This window comes from Anticarsia gemmatalis, chromosome Z, assembly GCF_050436995.1.
Source record: "Anticarsia gemmatalis isolate Benzon Research Colony breed Stoneville strain chromosome Z, ilAntGemm2 primary, whole genome shotgun sequence".
NCBI lineage: Eukaryota > Metazoa > Arthropoda > Insecta > Lepidoptera > Erebidae > Anticarsia > Anticarsia gemmatalis.
The window spans coordinates 18725865-18749226 of NC_134776.1; the positions used below are offsets into that span (position 1 = coordinate 18725865).

Genomic DNA, 23362 nt, shown 5'->3' on the forward strand with positions numbered 1-23362 from the left:
AGACGATATTGTGAAAATAGATCACTTTTGGAAAACATCGATGTGGCGGGAACAGTCACCAAAAGCTTCGAATAATATTTATTATATGGAACCTATAAAGGCAACGTCAGCGGCGACGCCGTGGGTGTCGTAGACTGGAGATTAGTGTTTGTTATTTCAAGCGTCATACTTAAAACTACAAAGTATAAAATAATATACTTTATAAAGGTTAAAAGTATATTATGCGACGAATAAATAGAAACTTGATTGGTGAGAATCGGTTGGATAAATCCAAAGATACAAGCATTTTATTAACGCAGTAATCATTCGTTGCCGGCGCGGCATCGCGTCGCTCTGTTGATGTATTTTGCTCCCTACAAGCAACATGTACCCGTAGACGTGGTAAAACTTCGTCTGTTATTGCGAGCGTTAGGCTAAAAACTACACAATAATTAATATTGGTATTTATATAGTTAAAAAGTTTATTAAAAGACGAGTAGATAGAAACTCGATTGGTGAAAATCGGTTGGATATATCCAGAGATACAAGCTTTTTAATAACGCAGCCGAATATTGTCCGTCGGGCGGTGACTTTGGTGTGTTCATTCAGCCATTCGTACCCTGTTACAATATGTAGCGATGATATGGTAAAACTCGGTCGGATATTTCGAGCGTTATACTAAAAACTACACAATAATTAATATAGGAATGTATATAGTCTAAAAGACTATATTATAACGAGTAGATAGAGACTTGATTGGTGAAAATCGGTTGAATAGTTTCGAAGATATGGGCATTTTAAATCAGTTCTGAATAATTGTTCTCGTAGACACGGCGTTTCAGGTGATTTATATTATTTCATTAATTTCTCCCTCGTGTGGAACAGTTTTATTTGCATTGCGCTTATCGGCTAGTTATTTAGTAGAGTCGTTTGTGAAATTAATACTTACATCGGTATTTATAACATATTTATAGTTTTGTATCTTTTGAAATAAATATGTTTAAAATTGTATTTTGTGCAATGATTTTATTAAAATTAATGGTTATAATATAAATAACGCGGGCACTGGACCTGAGAGTGAAGCGGTAACCAAGCAAACCAAGTTCAAAACTGACAGCGGCTACCCATCCTTTAACCAACCGCGGCTACCATCGCTTACCATACAAAAAAATAAGTGTTTCCAACTACTTAAGTTATTAACAGCAAATTAAATAATTAACTAAATCGCGAGAACAAGAAGTATAATAGCTGAGTCATCGCGAGGTTATTGGCCGCACCTGCGCGCTGACCCAGTGAGGTTTTGCCTCTACCCACGGGGATAGAAAGTTTTGAGAAAGGCTCGACCTTGCCTCGTTCATCTCGTAGTATAGACGGAATGTTGTTTAGACTAGGAGCGTCCTTCAGCGCGGCTCGACTTCTGTGCAAGGAATCAGTGAACAAGTAAAAGCGGTTGGCCTTTGCCCTTGCACTGGGAAACTTGTAACGTTCTTAGTAGGCTTAGAGTATAAATAGCTGCTAAGATTATTTCTGAAAGTATCGATAAATCTATACTAATATTATCTATACTAATATTATAAAGCTGAAGAGTTTGTTTGTTTGTTTGAACGCGCTAATCTCAGGAATTACTGGTCCGATTTGAAAAATTCTTTCAGTGGTAGGTAGCCCATTTATCGAGGAAGGTTATAGGCTACATAACATCACGCTACAAACAATAGGAGCAGAGTAGCAATAAAAAATGTTACAAAAACGTGAAAAATGTTGACCCATTCTCTCTTCTGTGACGCAAGCGAAGTTGCGCGGGTCAGCTAGTATTTAATAATGCTAAGTTTCTGAACATGTAAGATATTTGTTAGCCTTTTACAGAAAATATTATGAAGTTGATAATCGGCTTACAGTTTAAAACATAAGTTACTTTTTTAACCCGAGGAAAGAGACGCGAAGCCGCGGACATACGCTGATACATATTATAATTATTTTCGACAGGTGTTCTTCTCATAATATTACCTGTCATCACAGCTTTAATTTCCCAAAATTACTTATAATGTTACGTAACGCTTACAAATTATATGGAAACCATTTGCAAACGTAAGCGAATAAAAACTTCGTGTGAGGTTTAGAATGCAATGTTTTGGTTTAGTCATCTTAAACATGTTACTGAAACAGTATAATACTTAGGAGTTCAATATAGTGCCCTGTGTAAAGCAAAAGACTGGCTCCCTATTACACATGATTTACGAATGAATGAATCACGAGTGTAATTAATACACCTCTCACTCCTAAGGTATACAGCCTTATTAAATTTAATGTCAATCTTATTCAAGCTGTCTGCAAACTTTCGACATGGCTTATCGACTTTTATTCATTTTGATACAACTATTCTCTATAACAGACTGTCAACTATTCTCTGAATGTAGACGCTCAGCTCATATAGCATCAAACGGCCACCCATCTATAGACATCCGCACCGAAGCGTGCTTCTCACCGATCGATTAACGACCGGCGTGCGCAACAGTCTAACAAATGCATGGCTGCAATTCGGGAAAGTTTAAAAACCATTTTACAAAATGAAACAATCTTGTATGTTATACTCGTAAGTTCAACAACTTAGAAAAGAGCCTTGGCATGCACGATTTATCTTGATTATAATAAATAGCTATGTATATTTCTTATATAAAGTCCCTTTATCGAACCAGTCACAGTCAAATGCTTAAGCCTGCGAGGCACTGATGTTATGTTATGCATCACCTCTTCTACTATATTTTCTGAATATAGTACAAGAGGTACTAATAATTAAATAGATGGAAAGAGGTAAGGGAGGCCTTTGCCCTGCAATGGGACAATATGAGCTGGTAAATAAATAAATATAGAATTTTAAATACTGTACTTTTGTGTACCACACTAGCCGCGAAACTTGCATGTCAATGGCTTTCTACTAAGTTGTTGGCATACAGTAGTTATTTATATAATTCTCTCGCGACATCCACGGTGTCAGTTTATGCTTTCTTAATCAAACTAATAGCGGAGACCGTTTGCAGTATACTGTTAATTTTCCACAGTCTAAACACTGCGAGCTAGTGACATATGGGAACTGTTTCACGGCGTCAACTTAAGTGTTCGTGTAATAATAGTGATTTAGTTAATAAATGTGCTCGTCATGTGCATTGAGAAAGTGTTTACGGCTTTGGTTTAACGTTGGAGATTATCTTGTTCGATATTTTTTATGTATGTTTTTATTTAACATAATTTGTACTGTCTCACTGCCGGGCACGGGTCTCCTCTCGGACCAGGAAGAGGTTAGGCCCTAAGTCTATTACGCAGGAGCTTTGTATACCGTTAAAATGTGTCAAAAACCTTTAACGTAATTGCAATAAAGTAATTTTATCATTAGATATGATATGCACTTCTCAGCGCAGCGCCTCCTATACTTAGATGAAAACTAAGTTCATAAATTCATATCTGTCATTACATATTATACTATGCAGTTATGCACCTCTAATTATATTATGTAATGAGCCTCTAACAATCATTAAATACCTCACAAATATAAAAAAATATACGTGAAATATAATTTTCTGTAACTCCGAAACTACTGGTCCGATTTTCGAAATTCTTTTTTTGTTTGAGAGCTTATTTTTCAAAGAATCCAACAGACTACGTATTTAACTAAAAATAATCATAGAAACCAAAATTTACGCGCGGAATAAGAAGCTGGCTAGACCTAGTTACAAATCAAGCAAAGCAAAGAAAGGGGTTTTCAATCTGGTGGGAGGCTAAATTCGCGCATGCGCATACCGCACCCTAGCGGGCTCCGGAGGGTATAAAAGGCGGTGCACCGGCAGACAAGCTCGTGGCTTGATGTCACGCGCTCGGAGCAGCAGCGCGAGACATCAAGTCACCCAAAACACCCTGACACCCTGTGGAGGACACTCCACAGATGCACCACATAGCTGTGACGCTGTGTGATGCTGTATTGGTTGCAAAACCATGGATGATGATTGTATGACGTTACTTTTAAGATGAAAAATACTAGAGATTTTTGATATTTTTTTTAATAATATGGTTTAGGTATAGCTAATTTAAAATAACACATTGATTAGAACAACACACAATAATACGTCTTTGTTTGAAATGTTTTTAAATTAGGGCTTATTTTCTTAAAAATCATTTTTTTATTAAAATTTATTTGTTGTTTTATGATCTCTAACATACCTACTTAAAAAAACAACAATTATAACCAAACCTGAAGCAGCTATTAGTCGATGACTCAAATACTTTTTCGTGGGGAAATCGAACTTACGACCCTTGCGCTCTGTGATTAATCTCCGTAAAGTGGGTTATTGCCTCGCGTTAATCGAAACGTCTGGCGTGTCTGTCTGTTTTATAGAATATGACTACAAATATATATACTTTTGACTACCTTTGTAGTTTGGGCGCTGGTGTAGGGTCTCATAGTGATAAAGAACAAATTATATTATTAAAATATTCTATAGCACTATGAGCATTCAAATAATAATACCCCGAGGTTTGGTAACGTGTTCTGAATATATCAGGGGTTCCCAAACGGGAACCGGGACCACTTTTATACTATTCTTGTTACCAGGGACCACTTTTATACTATTTTTATAAGCAGGGACCACTATGACAAAACAAGAAAAAGTAATATTTTTTGGGAAAAACTTCTGTAATTTTGTATTGATTAATGTGATTTCTGAACTTGCATGTAAGTACAAATTAAGTACGAATAACAGTCAGTAATAAAATATACATCCGTGGATCACTTTTTGACTTCTGCGGACCACTAGTTGGGATCCACTGGTATATATAAATAGGCTCGCCACTTATATTACAAGGGGCTAAAATTAACAGTTTAGTTAGTATTACATGTACCTCGGTCGATAAGTTAAAGCAGGCATGTAAAAATATGCATATGTGCCAAGCCCGGGCAAGACTAACTGAATATATTTGTAAAGCTTTACTTTGGAAAGCTAACAACATGAGTATTGTGTCGAATCGGCGGAGAATCGTCTGTCGTTGTGTACTGCTGGGGAAAGCGGGGTAATCCGATCACGACTCAGTCAAAATAAATAACATCACAAATTACTTGCTCTATCTATTATGCTAAACAGCTTGTCTTGAGTAACACTATACTTGTATAACCTAGACTGGGTATGCAGATTACGTATTTTTACTCGATTACGGCATTGTAAAAGGTGGGGCGTGAAATTCATATGTTTTGTCTAACCCCCGGTTTCTGAGGTACATTTAGAGGTAGTTTATCTATCCAATAGCATTTTTTTATAAGAGTTTATACGCTATTGAATAGATAAACTACCGCTAAATGTGCCTCAGAAACCGGGGGTCTTTTTCTTATCGTATGGTTAGCGGTCAAGCTAGTGTCAAAGTTGTTCAAGCCGCCTGAAGGCCTTTGACTTGTCTAAGTAAATAAGATATACATATAGACAAGACCTACAGAATAACTTTATTCTTGCTGAAGTCATTAGTCGGTAGTGTAAGTATGAATGCAGATTTAATCTTGGGCAAAACAAAGTGTTATATAAATAAAAAAAAATAAGAGCCAAACTTTTTTTATCGTATGCGATATCAAAATTATGAAAAGCACATCTTTTTTATTGGCTTAAGTTCAAGTCCAATTTTTATAAATCAATCAATTTATAACAATTATTTTCTAGAAACGACACTACCTACTACATACATCTCTTAACTGCGTTAAGTTATAGAAAACCGGCCGTTAGATCAAATACTCGTGGTAATAAGGTTAAGAGATCAATAAACTGAAACAATATCAGATCAAATGTATATCTATACTAATATTACAAAGCTAAAGTGTTTGTTTGTTTGTTTGAACGCGCTAATCTCAGGAACTACTGGTCCAATTTGAAAAGTAGATATCCCATTTATCGAGGAAGGCTATAGGCATATATAATCTCGCTACGACCAATAGGAGCAGAGTACGAGTAAAAAATGTTACAAAAACGGGAAAAAATTTGACACATTCTCTCTTATGTTGCAAGCGAAGTTGCGCGGGTCAGCTAGTATTTGATAAAGCAGCTAAAAGGTACCGGTGTATAACAGTTATCATAATCAAGTGCTATTGACACCGCTCAGCACCGCACTACACGTGCTATATGAATTGACACAGAAATGTATTAATGATATTGTAATTATGTCTGTCTGTGTGTTAGACTAAACATTTACAACATGGAGATGAGAGATGTGGACTTTGGCAAGTAACGTTTCAAGATTAATTCGCAATGTATTGTCGTGTTAAAATTAAAATTAAAAAAGAAATGAAATAAACTTTACTAATCGTCCATTCAATGATCCTTTTAACGTATAACGCCATAGAACAATATAAAATCATATTAATATGAAAGAAAAACAAGACTTAATACACGAAAACTGCAGGTGTTTTCCCTCTAGAAAATCCTGTATTTTTTTATTATATCATCAGCTTTATTTCAGTTTTTTCGGATACCATTAGCAATCTACGTAAATAAAAATTTTCTTAAATATACTACTACAGTAAATTGCCGGTTCAAAAAGTGCAAACTAACAATTACAACTAACAGTTTTAGTTCACCATTGTGTAACCCACGCGACCGAAGCCGCAGTAACAACTAGCTACAAGCCAGTACATCATATCAATGATAGTCATTTGATTGCACGAGCTTCCATTAACCGTTGATGATCTCCCATCGCAATGAATGTGCACGTGATGATGACTGAACATTACTTGACAACGTAGCTATATTCTCTCTTTCTTTCTTACATGCTATAATTCAAATATGGAAGAAAGAGAAAGAGCGATATACTGATGTACTTTAATTTTAATTGTACATTAGAATATAATTGAAATGGTTTTGTAAAAATCAATTTGATGACTTTTGAAGCGTGTGCCGCTTTGGGACAATGCAGTATGATAGTATACGAAATCTACTTGAATTATTATGGATGAGTGTAACTGTAAGTAGAGATTAAACATACTTTTGACAATTAGGGTGTCTTTTATTATGCTCTAGGTGACACGTGAAAATTTGTATATTCTTTGCTATTATCCTCTCAACTATTCGGGCTTATAGATAATAATATGTCCATAAAAATCTACCCCGTACTTCAAAAAGTATGACAGCAAAATTTTGTCAAATTAATAGAGTCGCTCTCGGGCTTTGTACCATCACCAAAACATTTGGCGATTCATGTTTATTTACATAAATTTAAACCCTACTGAATTGTGATAAAGAAAATCAAAAAAATAAAGATGTTATATTCTCGATTTTATTATTAGATTGATACACGTGTCTGCTAAAATATTGTATAAAAGATGTTTATTTAAAATTGCTTTTCTTTGCATTTCACTGCCCTTTGTTACAAAAAAAAAATATTACATAGGACCAACGTCGAAAGGACAGACAGTCCTTAACACCTACGTCTAGGATGAAAGGACGTTCTATTGTTCTTTATAAAAAGGTTATTCGAAGGACAGTGTATTTCTACTCTGTCTGGGTTTTTCAATTTAGTTATAAGAAATACATTATAATAGACCGACACACACACAAGACCCATTCAGACAATCCTGAAAGTTTCATCATTTTAACGAAACAGTTGGTACTACGGTTGTCAGTAGATATCATATTGGTTAGCGGTATTGTGAAATAATACCCGCTTCAGTGGTAACAGTAAGAATAAATACCTCATAGTTTCCTAGGCTTAACGCGTATAAATACGTGCCTTGAATTCCTCTGTACCAGTACTGTTCAACCCTTTGACCGCCACGGTCGGCTATACTCGACAAATCAGAAAGTGCTCACGATGCTTTCGACGGCAAATGTTGACAAAAATATAGCGTCGTGAGCACGTGAACAAAGGGTTAAGAGAAGCCATACCACAAAACAATAACAAATAGGCTCTTATGCATTCACTACGTCCGTCCGCGACCAATGAAAAAGAATATAGGCAGCAACGAAAGGTCTAGCAGGAGGCATATCGCTGTTGCTGCACTTAAACAGACCTTCAGCAAGACTTGTCTTCGTAGAGGGACTCCCAGAGTGGATAGCAACTCGGCCACGGCTCTGGTCAGCTCGTTGGCACTTCGCCAGCGGTACCAGATTGCAGCACAGTTGGCCACCATTAGTGCGGCTCCGGTACTGCATAGATAGGCCTGAGAAACACAATGTTATCTTAGTCGTTTAATTACAGAAAAAAACCTTAGAAAGAAAGAAAAAAAAGAAAAGAAAGTAAAAAAAACTTATTTTTAAACTTTTTGAAAAATTGGGAAGAAGTAATTTAAATATATCGTAATCCTAATCACACAGTTCATTAAACTCATTTACAAACACTCTATTATAGTCAGGCTATCTTCCTTCTAAAGTCTTAATTACTTTGATTACAAACTTATAAAACACCAAAGACCAGGTTTCATCCCTCCCGAATAACTATCTGATAGGGGAACTGTTAGAGTATTAAAAGTAGTTTTCATTGACTTGCTGTCATTTTATTTAGCAGACAGATTTCTGACACTTATTAAATAATGTGAATCTGGCCTCAATTATTTTAAACTTACCTGCAAGGCTCTGCAGCCACACTTCTCTATACCAGCACAGAAGACTAAACCAATCATAGCCACGGAATAAGTGACGAGTACTCCACCAGACACCGACTGTTCCCATCGGAAGACCCTCAGGGACCTCAGGTGGATGGTCAGCATGATGACCAGGAGGATCACGCACGTCATGCGAAGGACTAGGAGGACTGACCTCTCACTCTCTGTCAGAACGAACTCTTCTGTGCCCTCATCTTCTGGATGTGGACTTCTCTGTTGAGAAAAAATACGTTACTGTTTGTGTAAAGAATTACGAATTATTTCTGATTGTTTTTTCAAGTTTTAGTGTAGAAATAGGATTGTTATTTCTTTGCGTAAATTGTTACAAAATATGGTAAAAACATTAAATAGATACAAGACACATTTCGCTATTTATAACAGCTTGAAAATATACCAATGAAAATGTTAAGAAATAGCTAGGTTAACGATCTTTATAAAGTGGCGTTCTTTGCTGAAAAAAATGCGTAATAATAAAAATACATGTATGTCTGTTTCTGTCGGGACAACGTTTGCATGAGATCGATGGGATCATTTTCACGGGAACGGAATCAACGGGATAAAACTATACTATATCCGGGAGAAGTCGGGTCTGTCCTCTAGTTTACAATGTAAATAAGATTAAAATAATTGTGTAATACCTACAGATATACCCGAGTGATGTTTATCACAGTCGCCATGACCACAGTAAGGTTTGTGGCGTAAAGCCAAAAAATAATTCATTATATTTCCCATTGCACATAAAATATAAATAACTTTAAAACAATTAGATACAAAATCATAAATGTTTATTTTTATCATAGACAATTATGGCATGACATAATATATTTTTATGAAAATATGACAGAGGAAATAACAGGCCTTTCAAAAAGTGTATAGTTAAATATTTTTGAGTCTATGTAAAGGGCGAGGCAGCGTCTCATGAAATAGGGGGCGAGCCTAATCTCATATATCGGGCACTTTACTAACCTTTACGTCTATTTATTATATATTTTGAATTTCAAAGGACTTTATAGTCTTTTGAAATTGATGAGTGGTCTCAGCATTCGGCACGCACGTGGTTCATTCGAGATTTCAAACCCAAGGCTTACTACCAATATCTTCTTGTAGTAATGTGTGTATTAGAAATAATTATTACTCGTTTTAACGGTAAAGGGAAACATCGAGATGAAGCCTTGCACGTCTGCATGTTAAGTCCCCAATCCGTACTTAGCCAGCGTGGTGGATCAAGGTCTATCGCATAACGCCCTTTGTGACGAGTCCCTAGCAGAAATTGGGATAGCTATAAGTAATTTTTTAGCAAAAAATCTATGAATTTTCTACACAATATGATTCAATTGAATCGGGACCTTAGCGTTTAAGTTCAAAGAGTTGCTTTCACTCGCAGGTCCAAAGCGGTCCAGATTTAAATCTATTTCTTAAGAAAAGAGTGTAAGCACAGGCACCCTCATGGGAAAAAGGCGTGACCCTGAAACGATGTTTGTTTGTTAACAATTGAAAGAAAGCTGGAGAAAACTTAGACTTTATTTTTAGTTCTGTAAACTAATTGTTTTACTAATAAATGTTGTGTAAGTTCTGAATGCGTATAACATAGCTCAATTGACAACTAGTGTACATTCAATTGATGGTCACTATTCAGTACATTGTTGGTTCGACGTAACGTGTTAATCACTATAATCTGATCGAGAAAACTATTTCAGCATAGTTTCTTTCAAATAGTCTACTAAGATACATAATAGCCCCTGATGAGTACGGAGTTTTGTGCTTTTCACTCATATACAGTTTCAAAATTGATTCAAAGGAACAAAACACTATATAACTAATCAAAACATACATGACGTATATTAGTAAAACAGTTTGTAAAAAAGAATAGGTACTAATTATCATGATCATGATTAATTATTGCAATAAATAACTGTTGTGCTATGTACAATTCTTCAAAACATTCCATGACACATTCTCGTATGAAGTTCTAAAAGTACATACGACTCCCATCGATTATGGTGGTCCTTTTCCCGTAACAAACCACATGGTTGATATGATTCATTCACTTCTTAGAACATTTTCCACTTAGGTGTTCCTGATTAACTGACGATGTCGGTCTCACAATCTGATGATCAATTTTAGTTAGTTAAACAGGGAAAATGTTAGTAACGTAGCCATTTTAATATATTAGTATTCTTCTAGTTTGCTTTTATTCTTTTATGTTAAAGTTTATATCGTTGCGCATTACTCGACGGCGAACTAATGAAAACACGCTAAACTTTTGCCGTTTTTGCAAACTGCCGTTAGCAAACATCTGCAAAAGCAAGGTTTATGTACTTGCAAACTTCAGCATATTCTAACAAAAATAAGAAAAAACCTCTTCTAACTGTTACTGAACCTAAGAAATAGTAGTCTCTTACTTTAACGCTTAGGCATCTCAAAAAATACTTTATCACTTGGACTATGGAAGTTCAAACCTTTACTTATCTTTTCTTTTCTTGTCTACAGGGTTATCAGCATCAACATGTCGTTTCCCGGGTGCCCCTGCGCACTCGAAGGTGACGTTCTCCGAAGAGACCATGGGAGAAGGCACCGTAGCCTCGTACGAGTGTGAGCGAGGCTTCGAGCTCTTGGGCCCCACCAGGCGGGTGTGTGGAGCCAATGGCAAGTGGACTCCTGATGGAATACCGTTTTGTGGTAAGTTGTTATAAGATTGATGTTGTTTCTTAGTTTTGTTATGTTTGTATGTGAATTTTGTTGGATATCGGATGAGGGTTTTAGTTAAAACATAGCAAATCAGTTATTAAATTAGATATTGCGCAATCTTCGCTAAAATATCATCTTATGATCAATGGAACTCAGTAAAATAGTGTATAAACTTGAATACGAGTATTCACGTTTAACTTAAGCTGTATTAACAAACGCACAGAGATAGTATCACCGCAATTACATCTTGACCGTGGCCATTGAAACACAATCCGAAATCGCGATAACACGGTCTTTATCTTACACAAAAACAGCTAAAAATAAACCAGCAGCAAACTTTAGCACAAAATCCGCGTCAATCTCAGTCGGTTCTCATCTAAAATTCGTCACAATTTCACAACACAATTCTATTAGACAAACAAACAATAGAATTTAATATAGTACGTGTCGTATGGAGTGGAGAGGCTCGGAGCGATCACAAAGGGCGGACTTTCCTAGCGAGAGCCGTGGGAGTGCGCGCCAATCGCTACTCTTCCGCTTTTTAGATGGCATTGAGCGCGTGCGCCTGCGCATGTGAAGCGTTTTCACGAAGAAAGTAAAAGTGGGTCACAGTTGCTATGGTTGACGCTTTATTTCGTATTGTTTTATTATATTTGTTCGCTTTTTATACGTTTTGGAGTATGAAAGTGTGATGTTTGGATTGTGTGGTTGTTACAATTTTTTGGATTATGTTTTTGATATTAAAGATTTTTTACTGTACATGTTTATGCATTGCATGCATTAAATTAAGGCTTTAATGGCAAATATTCTAGGAAAATAAATGAAAAAAAATATTAGCTGATTGAACATGTTACAATTTCAGCCTTTTTTTTGTAATAAAGATGTTTGAAGTGTTATTAATTGAGCACGAATTTAAGTGTAATCGCGAAACTGATCTGAAGATAGATTTTTTAGTCTACTTAATTCCCTGAAGACAATTTTTGCTTATAATAAATGTCAAAGCTATGTATAATGAAGATGAACGAAGTGTTTATTAATTGGTCACGATTTTACGAACACACTGTGTGATTGAGAAACTAATTAAAGCAAGATTTTCTGTTCGTTACTTATTTTCTTCAAAACATTTTTTTTTGTAGAAAAATTAAGTAAACAAATGCGAAAGTATTTACTTTTCTCATGTTTATACACGATTGGTCTTTATTTCATCACTAGCTTTTGCTTGCGACTTCATCCGCCTAAAAAAGTTTTTACCGGGTAAAAATCTATCCTAGGGTATCCTATTAAATCCAAATTATAAGCTAACTATGTACGAAATTTCATTGAAATCGATGTAGCAGTCTTTTTGTGAAAGAGTAACAAACATGCATACGTGCTCACAAACTTTCGCCTTTATAATATTACTAAGATAAATTGTCTTTCGGTGCTTTGATCCACCCACTATAGCCTTTATAAGACAATCAGGATGGCTTCGTACCCTAAGAGGCTATCAAGATCAAAGGTCAACAGGTCGGAGTAGGTTTCTAGTATCATCATGAACGACAATGGTTTACGATGAGCGTCGTGATAAACAAATATGACGGCGATTCACTTATGACCAAATCGAATGAAAATTTGTTTTCACTTAATTGCGACATATTCAAAAAGAAATTGTACATTTGATTTCTCATGCCGAAATAAATATTTAAAGAACTGGTACATGTATGAATGACGAAAATTTCTAAATTCTATGTAAAAGAATTCTAGTCTTCTATCTAAAAATGCATTATTATTTTGCTGCTGTATGTGTAGTGTCATCCCTAGTAGATATAGTAGTGACAGACTATTCATGCCGATTAGGGCTGTCAAACTTATATTACTTATTAGATAATCATCATTCAATAATAAAATGTACATGGCTTAGTAGTAGATAGTAGAGTATAACTATATTTACTACAAATCACTACCATATTTATACCAAAATAGATAACGTAACTAAATATCTACCATGAACGGATTTTTTATCGAAGAAATTAGTGACATTAACGTGCTTACTATGCTTAATATAATACGTTTCTTATATAAACTTTGTTAGTTGAATTTATTTATGTAAAAAAACGATAAGCTGCGGAAGATTTTGGTTTCAGCTGTTCCTTTTAAATCTAATATATAAAATTCTCCCGTCACAGTTTTCGTTACCATACTCCTCCGAAACGGCATGACCGATTCTCATGAAATTTTGTGAGCATATTGAGTAGGTCTGAGAATCGGCCAACATCTATTTTTCATACCCCTAAGGGACACTATTTTTTTTTTCTATTTATATGGCAAAACAACGTTTGCCGAGTCAGCTAGTAAGTACATAATATTTCAATACCCAAACCTCAAACCCTATTATGCTTTTTGACAAGATCTAATATAATACAATATTACTAGGGTGTGTAAATTTTTGTATTAGATAAGAATCTTCAACAGACTTCACTAACCCTACTTTAGTAGAAAAACATCATACAACACGAGTATTGTACACGCTTTTTAACAAACAATAAAGATATAATATAATGTTATTTTACTTCACGTTAATCAATAACGGTTAACTTAAAGAAATAGGTTAGTTTGTCAGTCGCATGACTTGGGTTCATAGACCCGTTTGATCACCCTAGATTATAGTCTAGTTCTAGATAGACTTAGCTATAGTCGGAGTTACAAATGGGAGTGTAATTTAGACCCTTTGCTGTTAGCATAAACATTACTGAGCCAGTTTGCTAGAAGAGTGACTAGGTGGATAGATACTACTGCGCTTAAAGTATGGAGTCGATTCCCATATCTAACACACGCCTGTATGATTCATGATGATGTATAGATGTGTTACCGGCGTTCTCTGGTCTCAGCCTACCCCTATGAAAAGTAGGTATGGTTTTATGTTAAAAATGACTGAAGGGACTATTGTGTTAGATTTGATTCTGTTGTCATTTTTTTTAGCCATCCACGGTTCTGTCAAAATACAAGTTAGCATAAACAGCACGTTTGAAAATAAACAGCCGCCTTAAGAATTCATTTTATATCTCGCCGAATCTTGCAAGCAACAAACAACGGACATATGGTATCAAAAACTCAAAATCGGAAACTAGTCATCTCTTATCCAGAAATTCTTTAGGAAACCACAAACAATAACTAAAAATTTCGTACTGTGGCCTAGAACTACACTACCAATACGAACTTTTAACGGCTGTACCTTCGAAATCATTTCTCACTCGAATCAAAACATTTTTTTCTAAATATTGCGTGGTGTTACAAATGTGATGGACTGCATTCTACCAGTGGAGTGGTAATCTACTCGGTACAGTTACACGGGCCCGGTATCGACTATCTTTCACCGTTACCCATCGGTTTGAACACAGCCTCCGATGACGATCATCTACCGCCCATCTGCTAAAACTGTGTTATAATAACAATTTTATTTATATCTCTCTTAAAGAGTAGGCATTAGTAAATGATATACTGTAAGGCCGTTTTAAATAGATTCTTTTGGCCTCATGTTACAGATAGTAAGCCTATTGCTACCTAGTACAAAAGTTAGAAACGCTTCATTTTAAATGAAGATATTTCAATAGATGTTTGTAATATTTTATTGTTTTCTCTTCTGTACTATTTTTTTCCATCCAAAAAAGAAACCTGGTTTTTGTGATTTTTAGGTGCATACATCTCGAACCAAATAGATATACCTAATTTCGACTGGCATATCGCATTTATCCAAAGTATTGAGATTTTAGAATTATCTCCTTACTTTTATATTTTTGAAGCGCTTTGCTAATGATACCTCAAATTAGTAACTACCTAACTACTATGACGAACGTTGAAAGAAAGGTCAGTTAGTTGTCGTTATAAAATCATCACACCTACCTAACTGTATACAACATTCATATATGTCCATCTGTGACCCAAATGATACTTAATAAATGGTTTCTATTATTATTTATTTTGAGGCGAGGCCTAGCCTTAGAACCCATCCCATGAATCAATCACACATAGACAAGAATCTTTTCAAAATCTTTAAAATCTGGGTCTCGATATTAATTCTGCCCACATAATTATTTGAGTCATTAATAAAAAAACGAAAATGCTTGCGGTTATTTGTGTCGGCGCGCCTTGTTTAATGTTTATGTATGTTTGTTTGTATGTCAAACTCCTTTGAAATAAGGTAAAGGGGTCATCGGCGCGTCAGTGTCGCGGCCGGCATGCTAATGAACTGATAATCGTTCCTAATTGGGAGTGGTTCATAATGTCGCGGTTATTGGCACTCGATGTTGCCACTCTGATGCTTAGTTAAGATAGGATAAAATATCGTTTAAGTATAGTATACTTTTGCATTTATTTTATGCCGATTTCCGCCGATAGTACCTACTAACAGTAGTTAGCGTTTTATTGAGACTGCCTCTGTGGCGCGGTCGCTAGTGTATCAGACTGTTAAACACGAGATTCTGGGTTTGATTCCTGGTTTGGGTAATGTTCTATTATTCTTTAATAATTTAATTTTAATACCTCCGATGGAAAATTGCATGCCTAAAAGTTTTTAAACACATTTTCCATGCATGCCAAGTCCCCAACCCGCACTTGGCCAGCGCGGTGAATTCTGGGCTCCTTTGCACCTGCTACCTTCTCACGGAATATTCTAGTGCCTTAAGAAATCTGGTCAGCGCCTCTGACGAGCGTCGTAGAAACTATTTTGGCAGTACATTTTAAATGTTAAACTCTCGATACTCGTCAGTACAGATTATACAGAATTGTGCTACAGATCCGAATCACTAAGTTATAATCGAACTGACATAAGACTTTAATTTCAAAATATCACAATTGTAACGTACACTACTTGTCTATTAAAATGATAGTTAATTTGTAATGTGACATGACCTACGCACATAACAGTCACTTTCTCCATTGTAATGCCTTATTTATGAAGGTTTCTGACTGACAAGTGCATGACACATTGAAGTGACAGTGGATGTAAAAGGTTACTTATGTCCTTATGCTTCTGACATAATTATGTTGTTTAGGTCGAGATCAGTACCTCAATTCTCTACCACTATCGACTACCGACAACCGGCTGGCTATCGAAATTTTGACGTTTAGAATGTACTGCTAAAATGTTTCCTACGACGCCCGTCAGAGGCGCTGATCAGATTTTCATACAAAATTTCTCGATGTCAGCTCGGTTGTCGGTAGTCGATAGTAGTAGAGAATTGAGCTACTGAGGGGCAGGAAGATGAATTGAACTTTACTGTCATTGTCATGTTAAGTTTCACTTATCTTGATGTAAAGATTGGTGGCTTTTATTGACAAAATCTCTGGCTTATTAGACGATTTACATATTGTACTCGTCATAAATGTGTCTCATAGGAACTCATAGGCACAATGTATGTTCCAAATTGTGTTACGTAAAGTTGGTAAAAAAATTATAATTGGTTTTTTAAATATTCTCTTTACGGTGATGATCTACTAAGTTAACTTATGAATACTATATAAATCAGGTCTGTCTTTGCTAATTTTTTGTTTCAACAGATTTAGGAATACATATCTGAATGCCTATTTGTGCGAAGGGTCTAAAAATACTATGACTCAGTTTTCGAATACTATCCAATACACTACAAAAAGAACCAACTTAGAAAAACCTTTGTGCTTCACCGAAAGGTTAACAAGATAACTAGTACTTTTCACAGTAACTAACCTTTGTTAAGTAACCTTTATAAAGAGAAATTGTTACCAATAAAATTCCTGACCCTAAGATATTAATTTCACATCCATTATCATCCATATTCGAAGTTATTACCTGCCATATAAGTAATAGATAGGCCGATATCACTTCATATATAGTTAGTTATAACACTACCCTATTAGTAAAAGTATTAGCTATTCAATAGTGAACACAAAAGACTTCCGTCGTTTTAAGGCGAGTGATTATCATTGAATGAGTGTTATCGTAGTGTATGGGACATGATGCCTATTGTCCAAATGATGCATTAATGATTGTAATATATCATTTTATAAGTATTTTAATTGGGAATTTTGAGTTGGTTTGTCGGCATGATTTAGTGCTTGATATGAATTATTGTCAATTTTCTTGTTAATACGATTGACACTGAATTGAGATGAATGGGTTTGTAGCGATGATAAGATAATATGTGCATTAAAGACAAAGTACTTATCAGACGAAGACGCAAGTTTGAAGGTTTAGCCTGTAGTAATTAGATGTAGCGATAACGTATTCTAACTTTTCTTTTCGCTCGCTGTTCGACAGCCAGAAGGACGATTTCTTTCGTCTATCAATTGCCGACAACTATCGCCAATTTCTTTCGAAATTGTGACCCCTAAAATAATGCGTAGGAACAATTTTTTGCTGTAAAATACCGAATGTATAACTACAGTTATCAAGCATAGGAATTTGCTACGCGAACATCTGACTATCCAAGAAAACCCACATATGTTATTAAATATTAGATATTAATAAACAGTCGCCGTGAGCGTGTTCTTAGAACGGTGGAAGGAAATAATCTGTGCGATTGGCCCGAGGGCACGGACTGGATGTGCGAGTTAGGCAGGTGGAGCCGGGAGGCGGGCGCGTGCGAGCCTCACCGTTAACGACAAGTGTCGGCACACTTCCATGAGCCGTTATTTGCAGGGCTGTCGATCTGCCTTCAACGGCTGTTTCATTGATAAAAGAACTCTAACTAGTTATTATATGAGCGTGGGTAGTTGTTAGGGTCTGTAATAATAACAAAAGTAAAATAGAAGCTCTTAGCTCTGGTTACAGGTAGTTCAGGAATATGTTTAAACGAACTGGCCTAAGGGACACATGTTGTAAAATTTTAAGAATTATTGTCGGCATTAAAGTTCTTTGATCTAAGAATTTTACATGTAAAGGTGCAATACAAACAAAATCTATCGTAAGAAAAGTAGAATCTAAATACCATCTAATAAGATTTTCAAAAGAGAATCACGCGAATTTAAACATAACATCATTATTTTTAATCAGGCGATTATAACTTTTTCATACTTATTATCATTTAGGCGATTATCATATAAATCAAAGTTATTAATACCCAATCAATGTTGCCAGCCCTGTGAAGTGCGCGAGAGTAGTCGGAGCGGCATGTTTACTACGAACCACCTTGTCAATGAGCGGCGCCGCAGACTGTGTGCTACTTTACTGTACCTTACACACAACATACACTACACCAGTGTTTCTTAACATGTTTACAGACCCCTGGGGTCTATGACCATCTTAGCTCGCTATGTTATCTGCGGACATTGGGGGTCCACGGCCATGATAGTCCGCTGTGTTATCTGTGGATATTGCGGTTCCATGAGCGTTGGTACTGGAGGTCTTGTCTATGGATTTGAATTATTAAAAAATGGCTACTCAGTTTAAGTAATCATTACGTTTGCTCAGGATCGACGTTCACAATAGTTGATTAGTTTTAATTTATTTTTAACTGGGTATTTAAATGGCTGTGAAAGAGCCCATGCTGCACTTGGACAGCGTGGTAGATTCAAGGCCTTACCCCTTCCCTCATTACGGCAGGAGACCCTTCCAGCCATGGAACAATAACAGGTTAAAAAAAATCTTCACTACTAATACCGAGGATGAGGGCGGCCCAGGACCGGTCCTATTGGCGCTCGATGGGGGAGGCCTTTGTCCAGCAGTGGACGATTCCCGGCTGAGATGATGATGATGATGAATACCTTATTATGGGAGGAGACCTTGCCTAATAATGGGATAGTAACGGGTTAATTATTTTTCAGCATTAAAATTAATTGGCTTAAAAACAATCCTGTGTTTTAACTAACGGGTCCTTGATATTGTGCTTGGTTTCTTAGAGCTCTGCATGCGTAAAAGTTTGAGAAACATTACACAACACAACACTGTTCAATGTCACTCCATTCACATCTCACACTTCACATGATCACATGATACATCATAGATGATATCTTCGTGAATTATATTCTATATCACTTTCTGATTGTTTTTTTATTACGGAGAACCACCCACTTGTTACAATGAAGATTTAATACATATTGATATTATTATATTAAGAGTCAAGTGCGTTAGATCGTCAGATACTAGTACGAAGGTGTATCAGTGAATCTATACTAATATTATAAACATGAAGAGTTTGTTTGTTTGAACGCGCTAATCTCAGGAACTACGGGTCTGATTAGAAAAAATATTTCAGTGCTAGATAGCCCATTTATCGAGGCTATAGGTTATATATCATCACGCTACTACTAATAGAAGCAGAGTAACAGTAAAAAATGTTTCAAAAACGGGGAAATTTTCAGACCCTTTCTCTCATATGTGACGCAAAAGAAGTTGCGCGGGTCAGCTAGTACATAATATACATGTACAAGTATATCTTGTCTCGTCTTTGGAGCAAAAAATCTTTTGTATCTTGAACTTGACAGATATTTTTATGCCATATGCTTTGTCGCAAAGGTTTAATTTGGGGGCATGGGAGTGGCCTTGCCAAGTCGAGCCAAGCGAAGTGCAAAGTCAAAACCTATCTTTTCTCGGAGCGCTTCGTCGTATTTTTGGCAACACTTATCTTTAGAATCTTAATCCATATTCATAGGCTATATCCCTGATTAACTGCGGATTCGGTCCTCTATCCCAGATTAAGCGAAATAATAAGAAAATCACATTAAAATTACGTCCCTCTCATATTTTTACGGGATTCATAAGAATAAAAGTCTAATTGCATCATAATTATAAAGATTATCTCGTCTGCAACAATTGTCATACAAACAAAAAAATACTAAATTTAAAGCTGTGTGTTCATTAGCGCCTTAAAGTGGTTAAATTTCATGTCAACCTTATAAACCGCGACCGTAACATGTCGAAAGTAATGCCTTTATGTTTGACAACTCTCGCTCTCGATGATGAGAACAATTTATCGTGCATTAGCCCAAATGTCGTACTTTTGTTACACACACTGATAGATAATGCGCCCACTCAATTAACTCATAGCCACCTAGTTATAGAAAGTTTGGAGTAAAGAAGAAAATTATTGTACCATAACACTATTTGTTAAAATTGTTAAGAATCTCTCGATAAGTACCAGAGCACTATCACGTACCTCAGTTGACGACTATTTGAAAGCCATGCTGTACATTGTCTACTCCCTAATATTATAGCAATTACCACATTATGTCAAAGCAGCAATGTACTAAATAGTGATCATAAATTTGACGTACACCTTGCATCGCACGTTAAATAAAAATAAATGATTAAATATTAGGTACAAATACATCAATATCATTCCGCTAGATCTCGTCGTAAAATACCTACTTCCTGCCTCTAAATGCCATTTAAATGTTACATAGCTTTGTAAATTAATTTACAAAGCTATGTAATTTGTAAATTAAAATATCACTATCATTCAATCAGGATACACGAAGCTTAGTGCGCAGGCTTATATGGGAGCTCCAAAAGGGATTGTTATCTTTTATTTGATCGCATGGTCAGTGGTCAACCTAGTGTCAAGATTGTTCATGCCCGAAAAGCCTTTGACATGACTAAACGACTGTTATAGTAACTGCCACCAACCGGGACCAAAATTGTTCGTACCCTCCGAAGCACGGAGAAGCTAAGTTCTAACCACTATGCGGTCATCCATGTGTAGATTAACCGCGCCAACCGTGGTTTACCCCGCTGATAGTTTACCGACCACTAAGTGCAAATGGTTATGAGCTCTTCAAAAAACGGAGTGTAAAATCTTACAAGTGCGACCACATAAACTGAAGGTTCTATTATAATACATTTTAGACTAACGTGAAATAAATTACGCGAGCGACACTTATTTAGTTTGCACGAATTTGAACAGATTTTATTAAAACAAAGACGTTTCGTCTCAGTCGGTTTGTTACATTGTCATTTACATACTTTTTGCAGTGTTTTTGAAAACGGTGTTGAGTCAAATTGGGCTTTTTAATATGTTTTTTGGTTTAGACTTCTTCAGGAGGCTTAGTTAGTCTTAAATGGAAGTTTAGGAAAAATGTGCAAATACATAATAATATAGAAAAAGGCTTAATATACTTATCTCGTTTACTATACCCGTAGTCGTAGGCAGTGGTGTATGACACAAACCCATTTTCCGCTATTGACAATGTTATCCTGAGTAATGGGAGCCAAGTAAAATGTTTAAATTATATTTGAATTTTTTACATACAGTTATAAAAATGGTTGAAGGTGATGGCTTATCTAGCTTTTAACATTTTGATAACCATAAATTATCGTAAAACACTGCATTTTATAATTAGTTCGTAGACTAGTCGACCTTAGACTTAAGAATGAAAGGATGTCATATTAAAATAGATTAGATTTTAATTTGAAAACATCAATTTATGCCAAAGTAAAGTTCACAGTTAACAAATTAATTATACGTGACATTGAACTTTTACTATTTCATTAGGAAGTCGAACAACGCTATGCATCATAGTATAGATATATATATATGACACTAGCTGTCCCGGCAAACGTTGTTTTGCCATAAAAATTAAATAAAAACACATTGTCCAGCGGACAAAATTGTGAATCTAAACAATTCTCAGATCCCTTTGAACACACACAAAAAATTTCATCGAAATCGGTCCAGTCGTTTAAGAGAAGTTCAGTGACATAGACTCTTACAGAAGAATTATATATATAAAGATGACGCTGTAGTTTAAAACGCTCAAGTCCAACGGAATAAGAATACAGTAGGCTGTATCAATATCCGGCTGGGACGCGGAGTATCTAATTGGAGGTACCGCGTCCTGACCACCTTATGATGACCGTCGAAGGAACACCGTCAGGTTTTTTGTATAGAAACAAAGATAAAAGTGCTACTTGAACGAAAAATATATTTATGCTTGTATTTTCACTAGTTCCTTTTTTTAACCTGTTACTGTCCCACTGCTGGGCAAGGAAAGGGTTGTCCCGGACGACGAGTTAGTTTAGTTACATATACAATATACATAATATGTATTATATTAGTAGTTGCTCCGATTGATCTAAAAATGCGACAAGTCTGTAGTAAGAGAGGTCATCGTAAGTTTTTGCCGTGCGTTCCGGTCGGCTGCACACTTTCCATCTCGAACACGTTCGGGGAGCTATGCCTCCGTCCCACTGCCATACATTGTCGCAGCTGAAATATAATCGATTCTTTTCGCAACTTGTCGTTCTATGACTTGTTTGTAGTGGTCAACCTAGTGTCAAAGTTGTTCAAGCCGCCTGAAGGCCTTTGACATGACTTAACGACTGTTTTCTTAGTAGACAACAGCCGGGACCGACTTTTTACGTGCCCTCTGAATCACGGAGACGCCCAGTTCAAATACTACTTTGCGGTCACCCATCTGTGGAATAACCGCGCCAACGGTTGCTTTACCCACAGATCGTTTACTGACCGGTGAGCCAACTGGCTGTGTGCGCCTCTATAACTGATTAGAGGTCATATGACCTTGGTTAAGGTTCAATGCTATCGGATAAGGCTGTATGGTGTTTCCCGTAGGATGTTGTTAAGTTGCTGATAGGTAATTGATTGAAAAGTGTTGCTAATTCAAGGTCATAGAGAATGAATCAAATTATTTGTGCTTATGTACGCACTTGAGTACAATGGTCATCACAAAAAGTTCCGTCTTGAAAGCGTTTTCGTGAGTAAAGTAAGGTTACGAATTATATTCTTTTGAATATAATTCAAAGTAAATAAGTAATATAAGTCTAAGTAAGATAACAAATTGTATTCCTTTGAACTTTTTACTAATACACAGGAATATATACTATGCCACTTACAAGATTAAGTAGACGCGCAAAGTTTACATACATTGACGAAATGCTTCCACGAGCGGAGACAAAAGACTAAAAGGTTACAGGATTTTTTTTTGTCTACAATAGTTTAGATGTTACAATCGTAATACACAGACCACAGTAGACTCGAAGCGATGGTGCGACGAGCTCAGAAAAAGAACAGACCCTTATAGGATCATCTAGTGGAGGCAAGATATTATTAAATATTCCATGATACTAAACTTTATTTCGTTACCAGTCTAATTACAAGTCCCTATAGA

General features: G+C 36.0%; 2 protein-coding genes across 6 annotated transcripts in view; one reads left to right on the top strand and one right to left on the bottom strand.

Moving 5' to 3' along the window:
- The window catches only part of LOC142986246 (uncharacterized), a 70442-nt gene that overhangs the window by 20420 nt on the left and 26660 nt on the right, over positions 1-23362 (top strand). For all 5 annotated transcript variants that reach the window (XM_076134623.1, XM_076134625.1, XM_076134624.1 and 2 more), the window contains exon 2: positions 11090-11278. In XM_076134623.1, the coding sequence (XP_075990738.1) occupies positions 11090-11278 (189 nt within the window). The remainder of the gene's footprint in view (positions 1-11089; positions 11279-23362) is intronic.
- Positions 7772-9276, bottom strand: LOC142986535 (uncharacterized). Its single transcript, XM_076135053.1, has 3 exons — positions 9250-9276; positions 8561-8812; positions 7772-8158 (listed from the first exon to the last, which is right to left on the bottom strand). Exons 1-3 carry the CDS (start codon positions 9274-9276, stop codon positions 7919-7921), a joined length of 519 nt encoding a protein of 172 aa, XP_075991168.1. The 3' UTR covers positions 7772-7918.